Source organism: Lemur catta, chromosome 2 (genome assembly GCF_020740605.2).
Source record: "Lemur catta isolate mLemCat1 chromosome 2, mLemCat1.pri, whole genome shotgun sequence".
In the NCBI taxonomy this organism is placed as follows: Eukaryota; Metazoa; Chordata; class Mammalia; order Primates; family Lemuridae; genus Lemur; species Lemur catta.
In genome coordinates this window covers 47,617,712-47,635,460 of record NC_059129.1, presented here as the reverse complement: position 1 = coordinate 47,635,460, position 17,749 = coordinate 47,617,712, and the positions used below count along the sequence as shown (strand labels likewise).

Sequence of the window (17,749 nt, the reverse complement as noted above, 5' to 3'; positions counted from 1 at the left end):
GAACATAGAGGTTTCAAGGGCCATATGTTCTATCGAGCTTCGAAATCTGTAGCCTGAAGATGAACCTATATTATTGTCATATAATACTAGATATATAATATATGGGAATATATAGTATATATTACTATTATATATATGAACCTGTGTTACAGTTGGTTGTATGAATGTATGGGGTATGGGTTTTCTATGAAAGGAAATAATGCCTGCAAAGGCTGTACATGCATTGTATTCAGAAACTGTTAGCTTTTATTTTGATTCCAACGCTAGTTTCTTAGGAGTCTAGAGTGAAGATTGGTGATTTCCTCACTCCCTATGCTCTCTTTATTACTCTCTCGGTTTTGACACTTAGTTCTTTCTCACTTCTGTTTTTCAGACCATCTTCGGTAATTCCTGTCTTATTTCTCAAGGTATACAATGTTTACATTCTTAGAAGGATTCTTAGATTTTTCTTTGGGGAAGGCTAATTCTTTCTCCTTCTGTTTGCCTCTTTTCCTCTTCTATTTAATCCTCTACTCTAAAAGGAAAAAGAAAAGAAAAAAGTTTCCTCCAACCCTTAAAATTTTAAGTTACAGTAAATGGCATGTACTCAGGTTTAAAAAAAGAGAAACTTCCCTTACTCACCATGATCTTAAAGCAGGCATGTTACGAGTCTTAGTTGCCAAATGAGTTCTTACAGATTCATAGGGAAACTAACAAATTTAATGTTCTTCTGCTTTTTCTCTAGTGCACAATTCTATTAGATTCATTTGTCTACATTCGTAGAATTGCATAGCCTATTGGATAGCCTGAAAAAGATAATGTAGCCATTTTAAAGATAAAACTAGTGAAATTCTCTCCCCTGCCCCCAGCATATAGGGCTAGGGGAAAAGTTAATGAAAAAATGCAAATGTTGAACTTTAGGTAATTTAGTTCTATTTCTTAAAATATACTTTGTGTTGGTTTCAAATGTTTTATTGAGTAATAAAATTGGTTAAAGTCATTCCCACATGGGAATTTGTTCACATTAGCACATAACAGAGACAGAAGAAGGCATTGGTTTATTCATATTCATTTTCTCTCTGTCTCTCTTCCTATCCCCCTCTCCCTCCTCCCCACCGCTTCTCCCTCCTTCCCCCTTCCCTCTCTCTCTTAGTCATTTTTCATTTTATATACTCCACCTCTCATTTTCTCTGTCTATAATCCCTTGAAAATTACAATCTGAAAAAAACAAAAAGATAAAAAGAAAACTAAACCATGAAATAAGCAAGACATTTCTTCCCGTGAAATTCAAATCAGTTCCTCTTTCCAAATGCTAAGAAGCCTACTTAATTAGATTTTTGCCTATATCCTGCTAAATAGCTGTAATAGGTGTGCTATGTCTGTACCTCAGATTCATTTACATTATTAATGGTCATGTTCTTAGAGCTAGTTGTGCCTTCCCATTTGACTCTTCTTTTACTCCAGAAGGTAGAGGTTTTATAACTGTTCATCCTTCTAATTTAGCAACCTTGTCTATAAAGTTTTGTGCTTTAAATAGATCATCTACCAATAATGGATAATTATTTGACTTTCTATTTGTCATTTATCTCCTGACTATAAATATAAGTTCCATGGGGGAGGGATTTTACCTGTATTCTTCACTCCCTCATCTCAGCAGCCAGCAACAATAGCTGGCACATAGTCAGTTCTCAGTTAATATTTGTCAGATGAGCAGTAACCCCTAGGGGTGGGGGGCAGAGAGGAAGTTACTTCTTTAACCATGTTTGTATTATTTTGGTCTTTGAAGCAAGAGTAGTTCCCAGAGAGAACTTTTAAAGTATATTTTGCTAAATTCGGTGTTTTAAGGTTATGCTACCATATATGAATAGGTAATAAGCTCTTATGTCTGTCTCTCTACCACTACTACCAATGTGGAGCCTGAGACAGAGAGGAATTGAGGAACTTACCCAGTTTATTTACCTAAAGCACTGTGAATCTCTGACTGGAACCCAGGTCTTTCTTTTGATTCAGTTCTTTAAGTCATACAGTTTGATGTGATCAAGCTTTATGTCCTTTCTAGCCCATTCCTCACAGGGCTTAGCATGATTTCTTGTACCTAATAGGTATCTATTAAATCTTGATTAATAGCAGATTTGCCCAGTATACCTGTAAAGGCTATGAACTGCTAAATGTACAACCAGGAAATTTAAATGAATTAAATAAATTTTAGATCTTACGTTATTTTCATGTGATTTATATAAATATTATAATTAAGTTTTTTCTGTGATATTAATTCCAAGTATAATTTCATAAATTGAAGGCATACTATGGCAAATTTTAGGTTCTATATATTTCAGGGACAGAAAAACCCTACTGTTCAAAATTCACTTTTCCCCCAAATAAAAAACAATTAAATTTTTACCTCTAATGTTGGAATGACTTTCTATTTGGGGCATCACTGGGTTATGATGTATTAGTAATTATTTATTTCTCCCTATCATATTCCCTTTATATACTGATTCTATGTAGCATCAGTTTTCTCTGAAAAACAATATGACTTACTGTTTTGTTTGCCCTTCAGGTTGAATAGTGTGGAGGTACTGGAACATGATTACTCCCTCTGCAGGGCCAGTGATCAGAAAGCATCAGGGCTGCTCTCTGAGACAGTAACCTCTGCTTGGGCTAACTCTGCACACAGTGTTTAACCTTTTGATAATCCTTCCTCTCCCAAATAAGCAAATGGTGCTGGGGCCTTTTGCTGAAGTCAGGAGAGGAGAATCTGTAGCTCCATAGATCAGCCAGAGGGAAGGTTTTCTAAGAGTAACAAATCTTTTCTGTTGCAACATGCTTTTTCTAGCAGCTTTTTGTCATTCTGGCCGTAAACTTGTTTTCTACTTGCTGCCTTAGCAACAAGACCTGAAGTTACTTCCCCTCCAATCTGTGGTTTGATTATAAGAGCACTAACATTATACTCAGAACTAGAAAAAAAAAATTATATTGAGGAAACCCACAGACGTTACCTGAACCTTGGGTTAGAGCATTATTCATGTACATTCTTAGTATCTCCTTAAAGGGAAAGGTCAAATAGAAAATCATGGAAATGGTGAATCCGAACCCTGGGTCATCCCAAATTTCTAGCAAATGCTGTAGCTAAAGGTTTTGTAAGGTGACTGCCGCTGGCCACAGCAAGAATAGTTTTCTCAGAGTTCTTCATGGCCACTTGGAGAAAGAGCAGAAATGTCAAGGATCTCTTCTTGTGCACCAGTTTTAGGCTAACTCTAGTTTCTAAGATTCTTTGTTTAACCTAAGAATATAAAGTTCAATTTGAGAATAAAACTTAGTTCACCAAAGAATAGAATTCTGATGGGTTTTGGCTTTAGTTGATCCCTTGAGAGCTAAGTTAAATATTTCTTACCAAATTCAGTTTTATCTTGGAATAGAATGTTCAAAGTACAGAAGTCAGGTGATGATGTAACTGAGGCAAAGGTTAAGGGTTAACTATAACCACAAGTAGGCTCATGGTACACCAGAACTGAAGACTAGAGAAAACCAAGGATTTAAATAATGTACAAGTTGGCCGGGCGCGGTGGCTCACGCCTGTAATCCTAGCCCTCTGGGAGGCCGAGATGGGTGGATCGCTCAAGATCAGGAGTTCGAGACCAGCCTGAGCAAGAGCGAGACCCCTGTCTCTACTAAAAATAGAAATAAAAATTATCTGGACAACTAAAAATATATATAGAAAAAAAAATTAGCCGGGCATGGTGGCGCATGCCTGTAGTCCCAGCTACTCAGGAGGCTGAGGCAGTAGTATCGCGTAAGCCCAGGAGTTTGAGGTTGCTGTGAGCTAGGCTGATGCCACGGCACTCACTGTAGGCCAGGTAACAAAGTGAGACTCTGTCTCAAAAAAAAAAAAAAAAAAAAAAAGAATGTGCAAGTTGCTGTTTTTCTGTATTTTCTTTAGTATGTTAAAGATATATATGACTTAGAAATTAAATCTGTTAGCCATCCTGATAAGAAATGATGGAAAGATAAATTAAGAATAGGCATTTGGCCAGGCACAGTGGCTCACGCCTGTAATCCTAGCCCTCTGGGAGGCCGAGGCGGGAGGATCGCTCGAGGTCAGGAGTTCGAGACCAGCCTGAGCAAGAGCGAGACCCCGTCTCTACTAAAAATAGAAAGAAATTATCTGGCCAACTAAAATATATATAGAAAAAATGAGCCGGGCATGGTGGCGCATGCCTGTAGTCCCAGCTACTCGGGAGGCTGAGGCAGTAGGATCGCTTAAGCCCAGGAGTTTGAGGTTGCTGTGAGCTAGGCTGATGCCACGGCACTCACTCTAGCCCGGGCAACAGAGTGAGACTGTGTCTCAAAAAAAAAAAAAGAATAGGCATCTGTGCCTTCCCGGAGCAGGCAGGGAATCCAGTGAAATCTGCAAAGCAAAATTTCTTTATTTCACAGTACTATGTTGTCTCTCTGTAAGGAAATGCTATTTTTCTTAATAAATTAAAACTCCTAACTTCCAGCGTTTACACAAAAAAGAAACTCTTCAGTGGGTATGGTTAGTCGGACCACATGGCCCTGATCCTGGGTTTCACATTCTCTGCCAAGGAGGGCAGGTTGGTGGGGAGGAGGGACATTAAATTTTAAACCTACATATGGGCAAAAGATTCCTCCCTTGCTTCCTCATGCATAGGTAAGACAGGTCAAGTACTTTTTAAATAGAGGATTAAAGCAGGAATACCATAGAGCCAGGTAATCTACATTCTGAACGTAGCTTGCTTTCTGTGGCTCATGGCAGCCATACTGAGGTACCCTAAGAGGAAGGAGGAGACCTTGCCTATGTTTTTGGAGTCTGCTCCTTGAACTGCCTCCTCGTGGATGCACCATTTTAACATCCATAGTCAGTGATACAGTAGACCCCCTTGTCCTCACGGGATATGTTCCAAGACCCCCCTGGTTGCCTGAAACTGTGGATAGTAGCAACCCCTATATATACTATGATTTTTCCTATACATAATACCCACGATAAAGTTTAATTTATAAATTAGGCCCAGTAAGAGGTTAACAACAATAACTCACAATAAAATAGGGCAATTATAACAAAGTACTTTAAGACAAATTATGTGAATGTGGTGTCTGTCTCTCTCTGTCCATCTCTCTCTCTTACAATATCTTATTATACTGTGCCACTAGTAACTGAAACTGTGGAAAGTGAAACCTTGGATAAAGGGGAACTCTTGTACTCTCCCAGAAACCAGCATTCTTGAAGTCCAAACCAAGAAATTCTGCATCCAGCAATCTACCCTTTGAATTTCTATTTATTGATACCCTACTCTGCCAAGGATTGTATTAGATATTTTAAATACTTATCTCATTTAAATACCCTGTAAAATTTGTGTTATTGACCTCATTTTATAGAGGAGGAAACTAAGGTTCAAAAAGGTTTAAAACATTTTTTTCCTAAGTGACACGTCTAATTAAGTGATGGGGCTGGACTATACACCTGATTCTCCTGGACTGTGAAGTCCACGTTGTTTCAAAACTCTGTAATACCTTTCAGTTTTAGAGTGCTGTCCAAGGAGGGTTTAGGTTTTATTTTATTAGGGAAGAGAGAATCTCATTCACCCATAATCTTATAGCTCCTAGAAGCTTCTGTATTGAAACATCCTGTTCTGAACAGTGTTCGTATCCAGTCTTTGTCAGCCACTTGAAGACAGCTAACACAGGGAAGGGAGGAGAGTATTGGAAACAGACTCTTACACTGGGGCTCATGTGGGCAGCATTCATCCTCATCAGAAATGGCCAATCTGTTGCATATCTGCCTTCCTCGGCGCTGTTTAAGTTTTAATTATCTTCCAACTGTCTGAGCTGCTGTTGAGGACCTCTGTGAGAACAAAGAATATATATTATATTTTTCAGCAGTTCTCCTCTCTACACACTGATGAATCCACTTGCTGCCACTGCCCTTATTATCAGGTTGAATCAGAGTCTGTGCACTGGAGAGATGGTGCTGAAAAGGAAAAAAAAAAAAAATCTTAAACTTTACCTGTTATTTAAGATTTCCTGTAACTGAGAAAATGTAGTATCTACTTCACCTGTTTAGGTGTTATGACCCAGAACCAGGTTTTGCTTTGTTTTTCCAAAGAAGTAAAAAGAGAGGGAGGACTCTCTCCCATCCCTACCCTCTGGATTTTCAATAACTTGGGTAGTGATAACTTCTCTTTTACCTTTGGCCTGCTCCGTGGAGAGCCCCTGTAAGGAAATATGCTCATGATTGGGCATGGTCCCTGCACTGCCTCCTCCCCTCCAGTCATTGCTCAGGGGTCAGGGCGCTCTTTCCCCAGAGCCTGACCGCGCCTCTGGATTCTGTGCTCCAGGCTGCCGTTACCAGTCGCTGGTGTTGGGCTGTTAGTTGAAGCCTATTTGCCATTTCTAGATCTTTAGTATGGGGAAGAAGTGCAGGATATTTACAACTTCTTGCTTGGGAAAAAGGAGCAGGGCTTCTTTCTTTTGATGTTATTGTTTTTTTAAATGGGTATTTGAGTAAGGACTTTATCCCATTTTTGTAAATTATGCCATAATTTTATAGAGACTTAGAAAGTATGGTAGAACTAAAATAATTAAACTTGTTATGAGCATTACATATAACAGGCTAATCAAAAATTGTGATGTACAGTGGTGAATTGCTAATTTGACCTCAGGATTATGTAGCAGAGATAATATTATCTTCATTTATATAGAACTTTATATCTGGAGGCATCTCTCAGTGCTTTTCCAAGCATATATATTATTTTGTTTGTTATCACAAACACTTATCGTTAAGGCTGTAAAATGTATTCCAGTACAACTTTTTATTTTCAGTTGCTTATAACTGGGGGATGAGGGAGGGGAAGCTTGCATATTTTCTCCCATTCCTGATGTTTGCACTGGATAAAATTTAGGAAATGACTGTTATCTAAACTTGGAAAATGTGGTTCTATATAATGTTTTAAAAAGAAAGAAAAGGAGAGAAGGAACATTACTGCATCCCCTTAGGTCAGCCTGGACTATATTAACCTTAAGAATTGCCAATGGGGAAAGGCCCTGTTAGTCACTTCCTTGCTCTTTTGTGCACATTAGGAGAGCTGTGTCTCCTTTGGTAGAGACTTGACCTAGAGAATAGGAAAATGGTCTGATCAAATTCCACTAAACCACATTCCCTCTATTCCCTCCAAGGTTGCAGACAGCAGCACTCAGGCTGTCATGGCCATGCACGATTGAAAATGCTATGCTGGTTGAGTTCCTGTGGGTTTAAAGATATGGACAAAATTAGATTCAGCCCAAGGTGCCTGGTTTAACACATCCCTTCCCTTCCATAAAGTTCCAGGGAGGTTGTCATTGCCAACAGTAAAGAACAACACAATCTGTACTACCCAGACCATTAAGAACTTATTTTAAATGAACCTACCCACCCACCTAAACCCAGTAAAATCAGCACCTTCTGTCTGCCTTGAGGGCTCAAGCGATTAGGGCCAATCTCCCGCTTCACCAGAGGGCTCTGGTTTTTGTAGCACTTGCCCTGATTCTCAGCACAGGAGGAGTGGTTTCTCCTTGCAGGGGGTGTGAGCACACTGAACACCCAGTCCAGGAGATAGCTTTAATATTGGTTAGGAAGATGAGTGATCAGCTCGTGTCAAGGAGCAGATGGCTAAATGAGGGATACTCAGGGAATGCCATGAGATTCGGGCTTGAAGAAACAAGAGGGAAAATAGTCCATGATAAAAAAACCCCAAATATAGTCTCCTTGATGTGAATTTCCTAAATCGGCATTTACATTATACGCTTAACTTGGAGTGATGAGACATGTAAGGAAATTACCGAATTAGTGAACAGCAATTAACGCAGAAGTAAAATTATATCATCTAAATTGAAGGTTGTTTTACACTGCAGAGGGGAGGATATTACTAAAACCTTGCCCAGTCTGTCATAGCCTAATTGAAATCTGTTCGTTTAATATACCTTATTCTTCAGAGTGCATAGTTCATAATTTGGAAGAGCATTATCAGTTAATCTAATTATTTTTCCTGGCTCGTAAGACAGTGTGTGGCACATTCCCCGTGGAATTGTGTGATGCTCAGAAGAGTGAGTTTGTCTGCTCATTAACCTGTGAACTGTCAGGTCTCCTTGGAGAGTGAGGAGAGCAAGTTGCTCCAAGGTTAATGCTGGTTTGTTGGAGATGAAGCCTCCAGGGAGACGAAGAGGGTGAACAGGCCAGGATGCTCAAGGCCTGCCCTGTGAAACTCTGCACTGTGTGCAGATGCCAGATTCATGTGGCCAGGAGGGAGGCTGCAGAGCAGGCCGGGCCCTCTGTGCAGATCACTTCCTCTGGTCAGGAGAAGGCTTCCAGCAGTCAGGTGGGGGGGCTGGCGTAAGTATATAAGGTTAACTTCCTAACAAGTTTTGGAGAGCAATATTAAAATAAGAAACTGTGAGTAGTTTTCAGTAGTTTCTGTGGATTTTTCCTTTTAAAAAAGAAAGCAATATTGATTTCATGCATTTGTCTGCAATGGATGAAATCTGTTGAGTTGGAAAGCGTTTGCTTTTGCCTGTATTTGTGTACTTGTGCACAGGCACATTCCGAACCATTCAGCGAGGGCAGAAGCTGTTTGTTACTCTCCAATGTAAATATCTTGGGGACATATAATTGTACTGACAGTCAAGGGTGGAACTGAACAGTACCTGGTTTGATTTCTAAGTAAACCAAATCTAAGTTTTATTTAATACTTAATTCTCTAGGAAGTGGCATCTCCCTAATTTTGCTGTAATTCTTCCAGGCTCAATTGGAGCTTCCCTAAGGAGCAGATGCAGGGTCTGAAGTCAGTTCAAAGTCTCCTTTAGTCCATCTCTTCATACACTGTATGTTTAAATGTATGTTATTTTGTTATCCTTGGATCGATTGTAATGGAAGCTCCTTTCAACAGATCTTCTTTTCTTTTACCCTCAGGTATATTCGAATCGTTGGGACTCACAACACAGTGAACAAGATTTTTCACATTGTGGCTTTTGAATGTATGTTTACAAACAAAACCTTCACTCTCGAGAAGGGACTGATAGGTAAGTATTGCAATTACATTTTTGTATATGTACTGAGATATTTTATCTTCAAATATTTTGTTTTTCCATTAGCTCATCTTAATCAGCTCTGAGGACTCTGGTTGATTTGAGTGCCTTATGGCTGAGTGACGTAGGGGATAGCTTACATTTTTAGAAGTAGTCAAAATAATAATTTCCAGAAAACTTTAAAAATGAATATAAGTGTTATACTGGTAGTTAAAAATTGCAAATATTTTAGTGATTCATTCAGATTTGCTATGTAGGGAATACTTATGATAGTCAGGCAAAGCCTTTCCTACAAGGAGTTTTTCTATATTTAATGGTAGGTGAGTTTGGGGAGGAAGTCTGTGTAATATTGATCGGATATTCATACTTTCCAAGGTTATGCAGGTATTTTAGACTTTGATTTAATATGAATGGTGTGCTCAGCTGGGGGAGTATCTTCTTTTCATGGACGTATGAATCCATATTTGCCCAGTGTAGCCAAATTCACCTCAAGAAAGTGCCTAGAGATAATTTAAATGGAATGACCGAATTATTGCAAAAGTTAAGTTATTGGGTAGATATACTGCCTAACTGATCTTTGGAAAGGGTATTTCTAATTTTGGTTTAGCTGGTTGTTTGGTTGATTTCTGTTGTGTTTTGTTTTTATTTCAGGTAATGTTTAGTCTGGCCACTGTATACAGTCCTTCCCCGGTCTTGACAGTCTGGATATCATGAGTGGCTTTTCCCTTCTAGACTGATTATTCTGCCTCTCTTTTTCCCATGCCCATGGGTTTTCATTCATTTCCTATGAAGATCATAGTTAGACTAATTTGATCCTTGAATAGTACCCTTACTGCAGCTTCCTTTGAGAAGGGACTATGTGTGTTCAGGTGTGGGAGATAAGATGCCCCTGCCTTGTATTACCTAAAATAGAATTCTGTGCCTTTACCAAGGGACTCATGTTTCCTCTCCTTTCCAATTTCTGTCCATACTGGGACACATGTTGCTACTGACGCATGTCTTAAAAACATGGTGATAACTATAATGGGAGAGATGAGTGTACCTCACAAATGTTTGCTAATTCTTTGGAAAGTCATAGCCTGAATGCTCCTAACACCTACTGTGTCTCAAACATAATCCTTTTTTTAGGGAAATTCGAGAGAGTACTATTCATAAAGTAGCAGGAGTGGAAATTTTTCCAATGTATAGAGAACTTTTAGAGCTCAACTAAAATGATTATTTTGGTTTTAATTTTGTTGTGGATATGATTTTAATATTAAACGTTAATAATTTTGTGACTTTAAAGTAATTTGAAAGTAAACATTTGTTGAAGCATTACCTAATATTATGGTCTTTTAATTCTGTAGGCTGTATGGAATTATGGTAATGGAGGGTTGTGGGAAAGGCGTCTTTTTCACCTGGGTTCTTCTATAGACTGTAGGCCTCACTGTGTATGTGATTGTGTAGTTAAGAGAATCCTCAGTGAGAAGGATCTTAGAAACCAAGACCCTTCATATTCACAAGATGGGTAGCATTTGGCTACTCACTTCAGCCTCATGCCTTCAATTTTAAACATGCTGCCTAGAACATGCCATGTACATAAATCAGTTCCCCCTTGTTTCTGGAGGAACAACAGGTTTGTGGACACTGTAATTACCAAAGAATCAGGCCTATCTGGCATGAAAGGCTGTTACAAGAATGAAACTGAGGATCGGTTGCAGTGAGGGATGCTGTCGTTGGTCTGCGAATTTTGTCCAAACTGAGCTAGTCAGCATTGTCAGAAGCCATAATAGTCTCTGACATGTCAGGAGAAGAAAGAAGATTACAGAGATATAAGAAGTGTTTTTGGTGTCTAGTCAAACACTTTTCTTCGAGCCTTTTTCTATGATGCTCACTGCAAAGAGCACTGCAGTCATCTGCCTGTCTGTCATCGTCCCTCAGTCAAATGGGAGCAGTGGTGCCGGTAGACAGACATGTAATGCACTTGCCAGCATGTGGCCTGTAGCGGGATCTCCCCCGGCCCTCCTTGGGACCCTCTTCACAGCTTAGAGCTGCCCCACGCTGGGCAGTGGTGTGAGTGGTAAGGGAGTTCAGGGGAATCTCATTATCCTGTGTCTGATATTGCGGTTCTGCTTAGCCTCCAGTGCTGTTTAAAACAGTCATGGTCAGCTTTCCATGTTGATTATTTCAGGCACAATTTAGGGGCACACAGGCCCAGGCTAGCCACTCCATGGGGACCTCTCAGAAAGGAGTGGTCCTCTAGCCGGGGCACAGATATGTCAAATCACCTGGAGTTATTTTTAAATTGTAGATGTGTACTTCTTACTCCTTCCTATGTCTTGTGAAATGTGCTCTCCTCTCTTGAGAACCGCTGATATAAACTCTAGATTTTCATAGGAAAAAGAAAAGTAAAACTAAAATAATGTCATCATGAGTCTCAAAGCCTACTTTTATGTTTCTAGATTCAGAACCTCTTTTGTTCACAGTTCCTGTTCTTCCTTTCACAGTTCAGGCTCCTCTAATTATTCCTTTGTAGGCCTTAAAAATGACTTTAAAAGTATTTGAATTTTTTTTAAATCAAATTTTAATATTATCGTATCAAGACATACCATCCTGAAGGTGCCTGATCTTGGAAGCTAAGCAGGGTTGGGAGTGATTAGTGCATGGATGGGAGATTTTTAATGTTATTACTTAAAATGTATAATAATGCCAAGAAATAACAAAAATAAAAACAACCACATTAACAATATGAAATTTTAGCCTTCTTTAACCATCAAAAGGTTTCTTTCCCATTTTTGATGATAATACATCAGTCCTCGTGCTGCTTCACTTGCACAGATTCACGGGGAAGCTCTAAAGTCCTCCAGGTTCATGTAGCCGTGGGAAGGGCCCCAGCTCGATCGTATTGCCCAGAGCTGGGCCCTTTTCCCATTCTTGCTGCTGCAACCATAGCCCCTTCTCATGTGGCTGTGTCTGGATCTTGCTGGGATGTATTCTCCTCTGGGAGAGTCAGCCTGTGATGACTGTCTCCTCTGTGTTAGGAGGCATTTGTAGGAAATCCTAACCGGTCTTACCAGTGAGGCATGGAAGAAATAATTAGAAGAGATGTGACCACTATTTGTAAATGTTCACCCTCGCAAAGACTGTGTTTGTTTTGCCTCAGCAATCCAGTCTGTGATATATGCATAGCATTTGCCAAGTTCGTCTACTTTTTCATAATGATTGCCAAATCTTCCTTTTCATTTAATTTTGTGTTTAAATTCACTTTTTTGATTGTCCTACTAGTTATCCAAGTAGAGAGAACAGTTCCTGTCACCTAGCTTAAAGAACTAGCAATTCATAGCTAACCTAGTTTTATCTGTATGTGATCTACTACCTCCTTATCAGATTATTTTGAAGCCAGTCTCAGACATTTTATCATTTCATCCATAAATACTTCATTATCTCTAAAACCAAGGCCTTCTTTTTGTAGCCACAATCATAATACCATTATAGTATTCCAAAATTGAACAGTAATTCCTTAACGGTATTAAATATCCAGTCAGTGTTCAAATTTCCCTAATTGCTTCAAAGTCTGTAGTGGGAATATGTGTTTTCATAGGTTGTTTAAATCAGAATGCAGATAAGGTCCATATTATGCAAATAGCTGTTGTGATTCTTAAATCTTTTTAAATCTGTAGTTTCCCTTCCATTTACTTGTCTGTCTCTTTCTCTCTGTCTCTTCCCCCCCCCTCTAATTATAATTCGTTTGTTCAAGAAGCTAGGTTTTTGTCCTTTATAGAGTTTCTAGCGGCCTGGGTTTTGGTCATTGAATCCTCATGGTAATGTTTAGCTTGCTTATTAGTGCATTTCTTGTAACTTGGATATGTTCAGCTATTATTTTTTGTAATAATGCTCCCCAGGTAGTGTTATGTGTTATCTATCAAGAAGCTCAGAAAATCTCTGGTTGTCTCTCTCTTTTGGATGTTCACATCCATTGATGATTATTTCCTAGATCCACTATTTCATAATTTTGGATTGCAAATGGTTATATTCTAATTCTGTCATTCCTTCTGCATTTAGTTGCTAGAAAGAGAAAATTTTCCTCAACAGCAATTTGGCAATCCTGAGATGCAATTTGTCCAGGAAAAGAAGAATAAATGTTACAGTCTTTCCTTTTATTGACCAGTTTTCAAAATAAAGAGGTGATTCACTAGCATCCTCCAAAAGTAACCAATAAGATTTATTTCTGGATTTTTTTTTAGGAATAGGTGAGTACATTTTGAACTTATGGGATTAAAGCATTTGACATTTTTTAATCACTTGCAGTTATTATTAATGATACTCAACTTGTCCCATCTTTAGCCTCTTCAAATTGGTTCTTGAGTCCTTTTGACATAACTTCAGTGGTCTTCAATAGTACCAGGTTTATCTTGTACACATCCTGCCTTTGATCTGGAATCAGCCATTTCTTTCAGGGAAAACGTGCAAATTTATTTATTTATTTATATGTCATATATATTTAACAGATAAAATATATCACAAATGTATGCTGATACTTCAAATTCAGTAGTACAAGGTTTAACCTTAGATCTTTCTCTCATCTCCATACTGAAAATCTTGGTTATCAATGATACAGCACAATAATTCCTGCTTTATCGCCAGTACATACAAAATAGCCTTAGAATAACAGTACCAATACTATCATGAACCATATGATTACTGAAAATAGTTTAAGATTTTTGCAATTATTTTTGGATCCTTCTATCCCTAGAGATATACAGTAAAATGACTATATTTTAAAGTCACTTGAAATGATTCTGTGTGGTTATGCCACCATTTCAGTATACAGCGAGGTTCATCTGTTCCATTTTACTTTCAGTATTTAGGGATTGCCTTTAAAAATTTTTTGTTTTATAACTATATGAAATACATTGTTTCAAAATCAAATCTACAAAAGAACTGTATTGAGAGAAATCAAGCCTCTATTCCTGTCCTTTCTACCCCTGTAAGTAATTGCTCTTTCCCCCTTAGTTTTTTTCCTTCATTTTAAAAAATAGGAAAAATGTATTTATTTATATATTTATAGTTTATCCCCCAACATTGTTAAATAATTGGTAGCATACTATATACATACTTTTTTTCACTTTGTTTTTCTATACTTAACACTTATTTTAGCTAGCTATGTAGAAACATATTTCTCATTTCTTTTTAAAGCTGTAGGGTACTCATCAGGATAGATATACCATAGTTTATTTATCCTACTTATGAACCATTTGGGTTGTTTGCAGTCTTCTGCTACTACAAATAGTGGTATTGCCTTGTGCATAGTCTTTTCCTCTTTTGCCAGTATATCTTTGGGATAGATTCCTAGAGGAGGGATTATATAATCAAAGGGTAAATGCACATATAATTTTGTTAGATATCGCCAAATTCACTTTCATAAGGATTATACCATTCTTAAATTCTCACTGGCATTGTATGATAAAGACTGTTTCTCCACAGCATTGCCAATGGAGCATATTGTCAAATTTTGGGATTTTTGCCAGTTTGATAGGTGAGAAATGGTATCTCACTGCAGTTTTAACTGCATTTCTCTTATCAGAGGAATTGAGCATCTTTTCATATGTTTAAGGACCATTTGCATTTTTTCTTTTTAAAATATCTCTTCTTATGAGTCTTCTAGATGAATAGAGAATATACTTGTAGTAAGACTTGGGGGAGCAGTGAACACTTTACATTGATATTAGAGTCTGTTATTTAGCATTACAGGAGTCTGGTTTTCCTTCCTACAGTCTCCTTGTTCTTCTAGAAAATGTTAGCTCTCATAAATCCCTCTTCATCTTTATCTTTGGCTCTGCCTCTCTTCTTAAGAGATAATAACTAAAACATGGAGCTCTAAGTCCAAAATTCAAGATCCTTTAACCCTTTCAAAGAAGATCCTATTATCAGCTTTAGGCCATCAATATTACCTCTGTGTCTGCCAGCATGGATCCAGAAAGACTGGTGGCTTGTTGTTCTAGTGTCTTGTTAGTGTAGAAGTCCCCCCTTATCTGTGGTTTTGTTTTCTGTGGTTTCAGTTACCCAAGCGCAACCATGATCCAAAAATATTAAATGGAAAATTCCATAAATAAACATTTCATAAGTTTTAAGTTGTATACTGTTCTGAGTAGCATGATGAAGTCTTGTGCTATCCCACTCTGTCCCTCTGGGGACATGAATCATCCTTTGGTCCAGTGTATCCATGCTATATATGCTACCTGCCCGATACTGTGTAGGAAAAAAACAGTGTATAGAGGGTTCGGTACGGTCTAAGTTTTCTGACATCGACTGGGGGTTTTAGGATGTATCTCCTGAAGATAAGGGGGGACCACTGTAATTGTGCTGTCTGAGTAGAAACACTGCAGCCCATTTCCATCTGCTGCTATCTTCAATACCACCAGAAGCAGACAGAAAAGAACATGTTTTTTCCTTCCTCCCATCTTCCAATCTCCCACCAGTTTCTTCAATTGGCAGAACCAGAAGCCAACCTGGTAAAGGGAGTCTGGGAACTGTAGTTTGCAAAGGTTTAGTGTCGAGCAAGGGAAGGAATGGAGCTGAAAGCAAACAGATGACTGGCACAAAAGCAGAAAGACAGACAATGTAAAAGGGGCTCTTTCCAACAGGAAACTTCCTACACTTTTCAAAGTAGCTGGCTAAGCACATTGGCAGTGTATGGAAATACGTGTAGTGGAGAACAACAGACAATGGCATAGACAAGTGTGGGGAAAGGTTAAATATTGTGCTGGGCTGTAAAGGAATCCAGCATATTCTCTTGCCTAGTAAGATTAGGCTTATGAAAAATGGTGTTTTGAGCTGGGCCTTGAAGAATTCAGTAAATATTATGGAGCATTACAAAAGTGCTAATTTACGTAGCCATAAAAATGGGTGACACTTGTTTCCCTCAGAGGAGCTGAAGGCAGTAAATAGAAATAGGTGGTCTGTGATAGCTACTGTCATTTAAAAGTACTTTGAGATTGTAACAATATGTTTAGAATGCTGTAAAATTTCCGGGAAAATAAACAGAGTTGGAAATCTGGGCTGTGAAGGGCTTTTGGCATCCAGTGAACTAGGGAGATAATATGACTTCTGTGCTTCACAACTGTGTTTATTAGAGTAAGTGCCCTCTGGAGCAGAAACAAAGATTTGGAGTGGGGGAGTTCATTAACAGATGAAGGTGTTAGAATATGGCAAAGAAGCAAACTGTCTTCTGGCTTGGCAGAGCGGCCCTAAAGGCCTTAATGCAGATAGTTTCTTAAGATGGCACTATAAGAAACAATGGTGATCTAGCACCTCTTGTATTTTCCTGGATAGAGCTGGGACCCATTCTATTAAGTGAAGGATCCCAAGAATGGAAAAATAAGCACCACCCGTACTCACCATCAAATTGGTTTCACTGATCATCACCTAGGAGCACATTTAGGAATAACATTAATCCGGTGTGGGGCAGATGTGGGGGGAGGGGGAGGGGCGTATACATACATAATGAGTGCGATGCGCACCGTCTAGGGGATGGACATGCTTGAAGCTCTGACTGCTGGTGGGGGGGCGAGGGGGCCCTTGCAATATATGTAACCTAAACTTCTGTGCCCCCATAATATGCTGAAATGAAACAAAAAAGATGGCACTAGTGAATCTGGACTAATCTAGACCAGGAGGCTTATTTCTCAAACTTATTTCTCTAACTAGATATTAAGACTAGTTCTAATTGCCTGTGAAGCTTAACTTCTTTAGCTTACTGTAAATTACATGGCATTAAGCAGACATTTATTAAGAGACTGCCAAGTGCTTCTTAGACACTAGGGAAGAAAAGCACACAGGCATAGTTTCTGGCTTGGAGGATCTTACGATCTAATGGAGGAGAAGGACACTTAAACAGAAGGTGACAATGCAGTAAAGTGACATATTGGGAGGTTTCAGCAGATATAGGAGCTCTATAGGAGCGCTGAACAGGGGCACTAACCTGAGCTGGGGAAGTGGTGTTAGGGAAGACATCCCAGTGGAGGGGATGAATTGGGCCAGCCCCTAAGGAGAGGAAGAAGGGGGGAAGCTCCAGAAAGAATCACGCTAAACAGTCAGCATGGGCAAAGCTTATCTCAGACCCACTCCACAGCCCAGCCCCTTCCAGTGGACCACCTTCACCTGGTAGGGGAATTGGAGAAATTACGGTTACCTTACAGTTATCTGTGTAGTCTTTCACTTTTCCTCTGGAGAAGATAAAGCGTTACTTTCTCACAAGATCTTAGTTTTATAAAAATTCTGATAAAGTAAATACCCCAGAGTAATGCATACAAGAATATAATAAAGTTTGTTTGTTTGCTTTCCACCCTGGGAAGCTGTTGTTCTCAAATAAGAATGGATAGCGTTCTTACGTGGGATCTGGAATCATGTAGCAGGAATGGTTAGAAAATGCTTTCTCATAATCATTTAGGATTCTTGGTTTAGTGCATGGTCAATTGTGTACATATGTATCCTTTTATTATCCTTCCCATTTTTTGGTTTTTAAGAATGGTGGACACCCGTATTTTGCGTATCTCCTCTGCTCATGGGCTTGCTTCATTGTCTTCAGACCTTATTTTTAAAACAGAAATTCATTTTTCTTGAAAGGGGGTTCACGGGGAAAAATCAAAACAAAACATAAGTTCAAAGATAAGATTATAAATAATTTTGAGACAGGAAGAGTGGGGCATTAAAC

At 38.8% G+C, this 17,749-nt stretch overlaps 1 protein-coding gene across 2 annotated transcripts in view; it reads left to right on the top strand.

Moving 5' to 3' along the window:
* Positions 1 to 17,749, top strand: part of BTBD9 (BTB domain containing 9) — a 386,230-nt gene that overhangs the window by 240,096 nt on the left and 128,385 nt on the right. For both annotated transcript variants that reach the window (XM_045541884.1, XM_045541885.1), the window contains exon 7: positions 8,942 to 9,051. In XM_045541884.1, the coding sequence (XP_045397840.1) occupies positions 8,942 to 9,051 (110 nt within the window). The remainder of the gene's footprint in view (positions 1 to 8,941; positions 9,052 to 17,749) is intronic.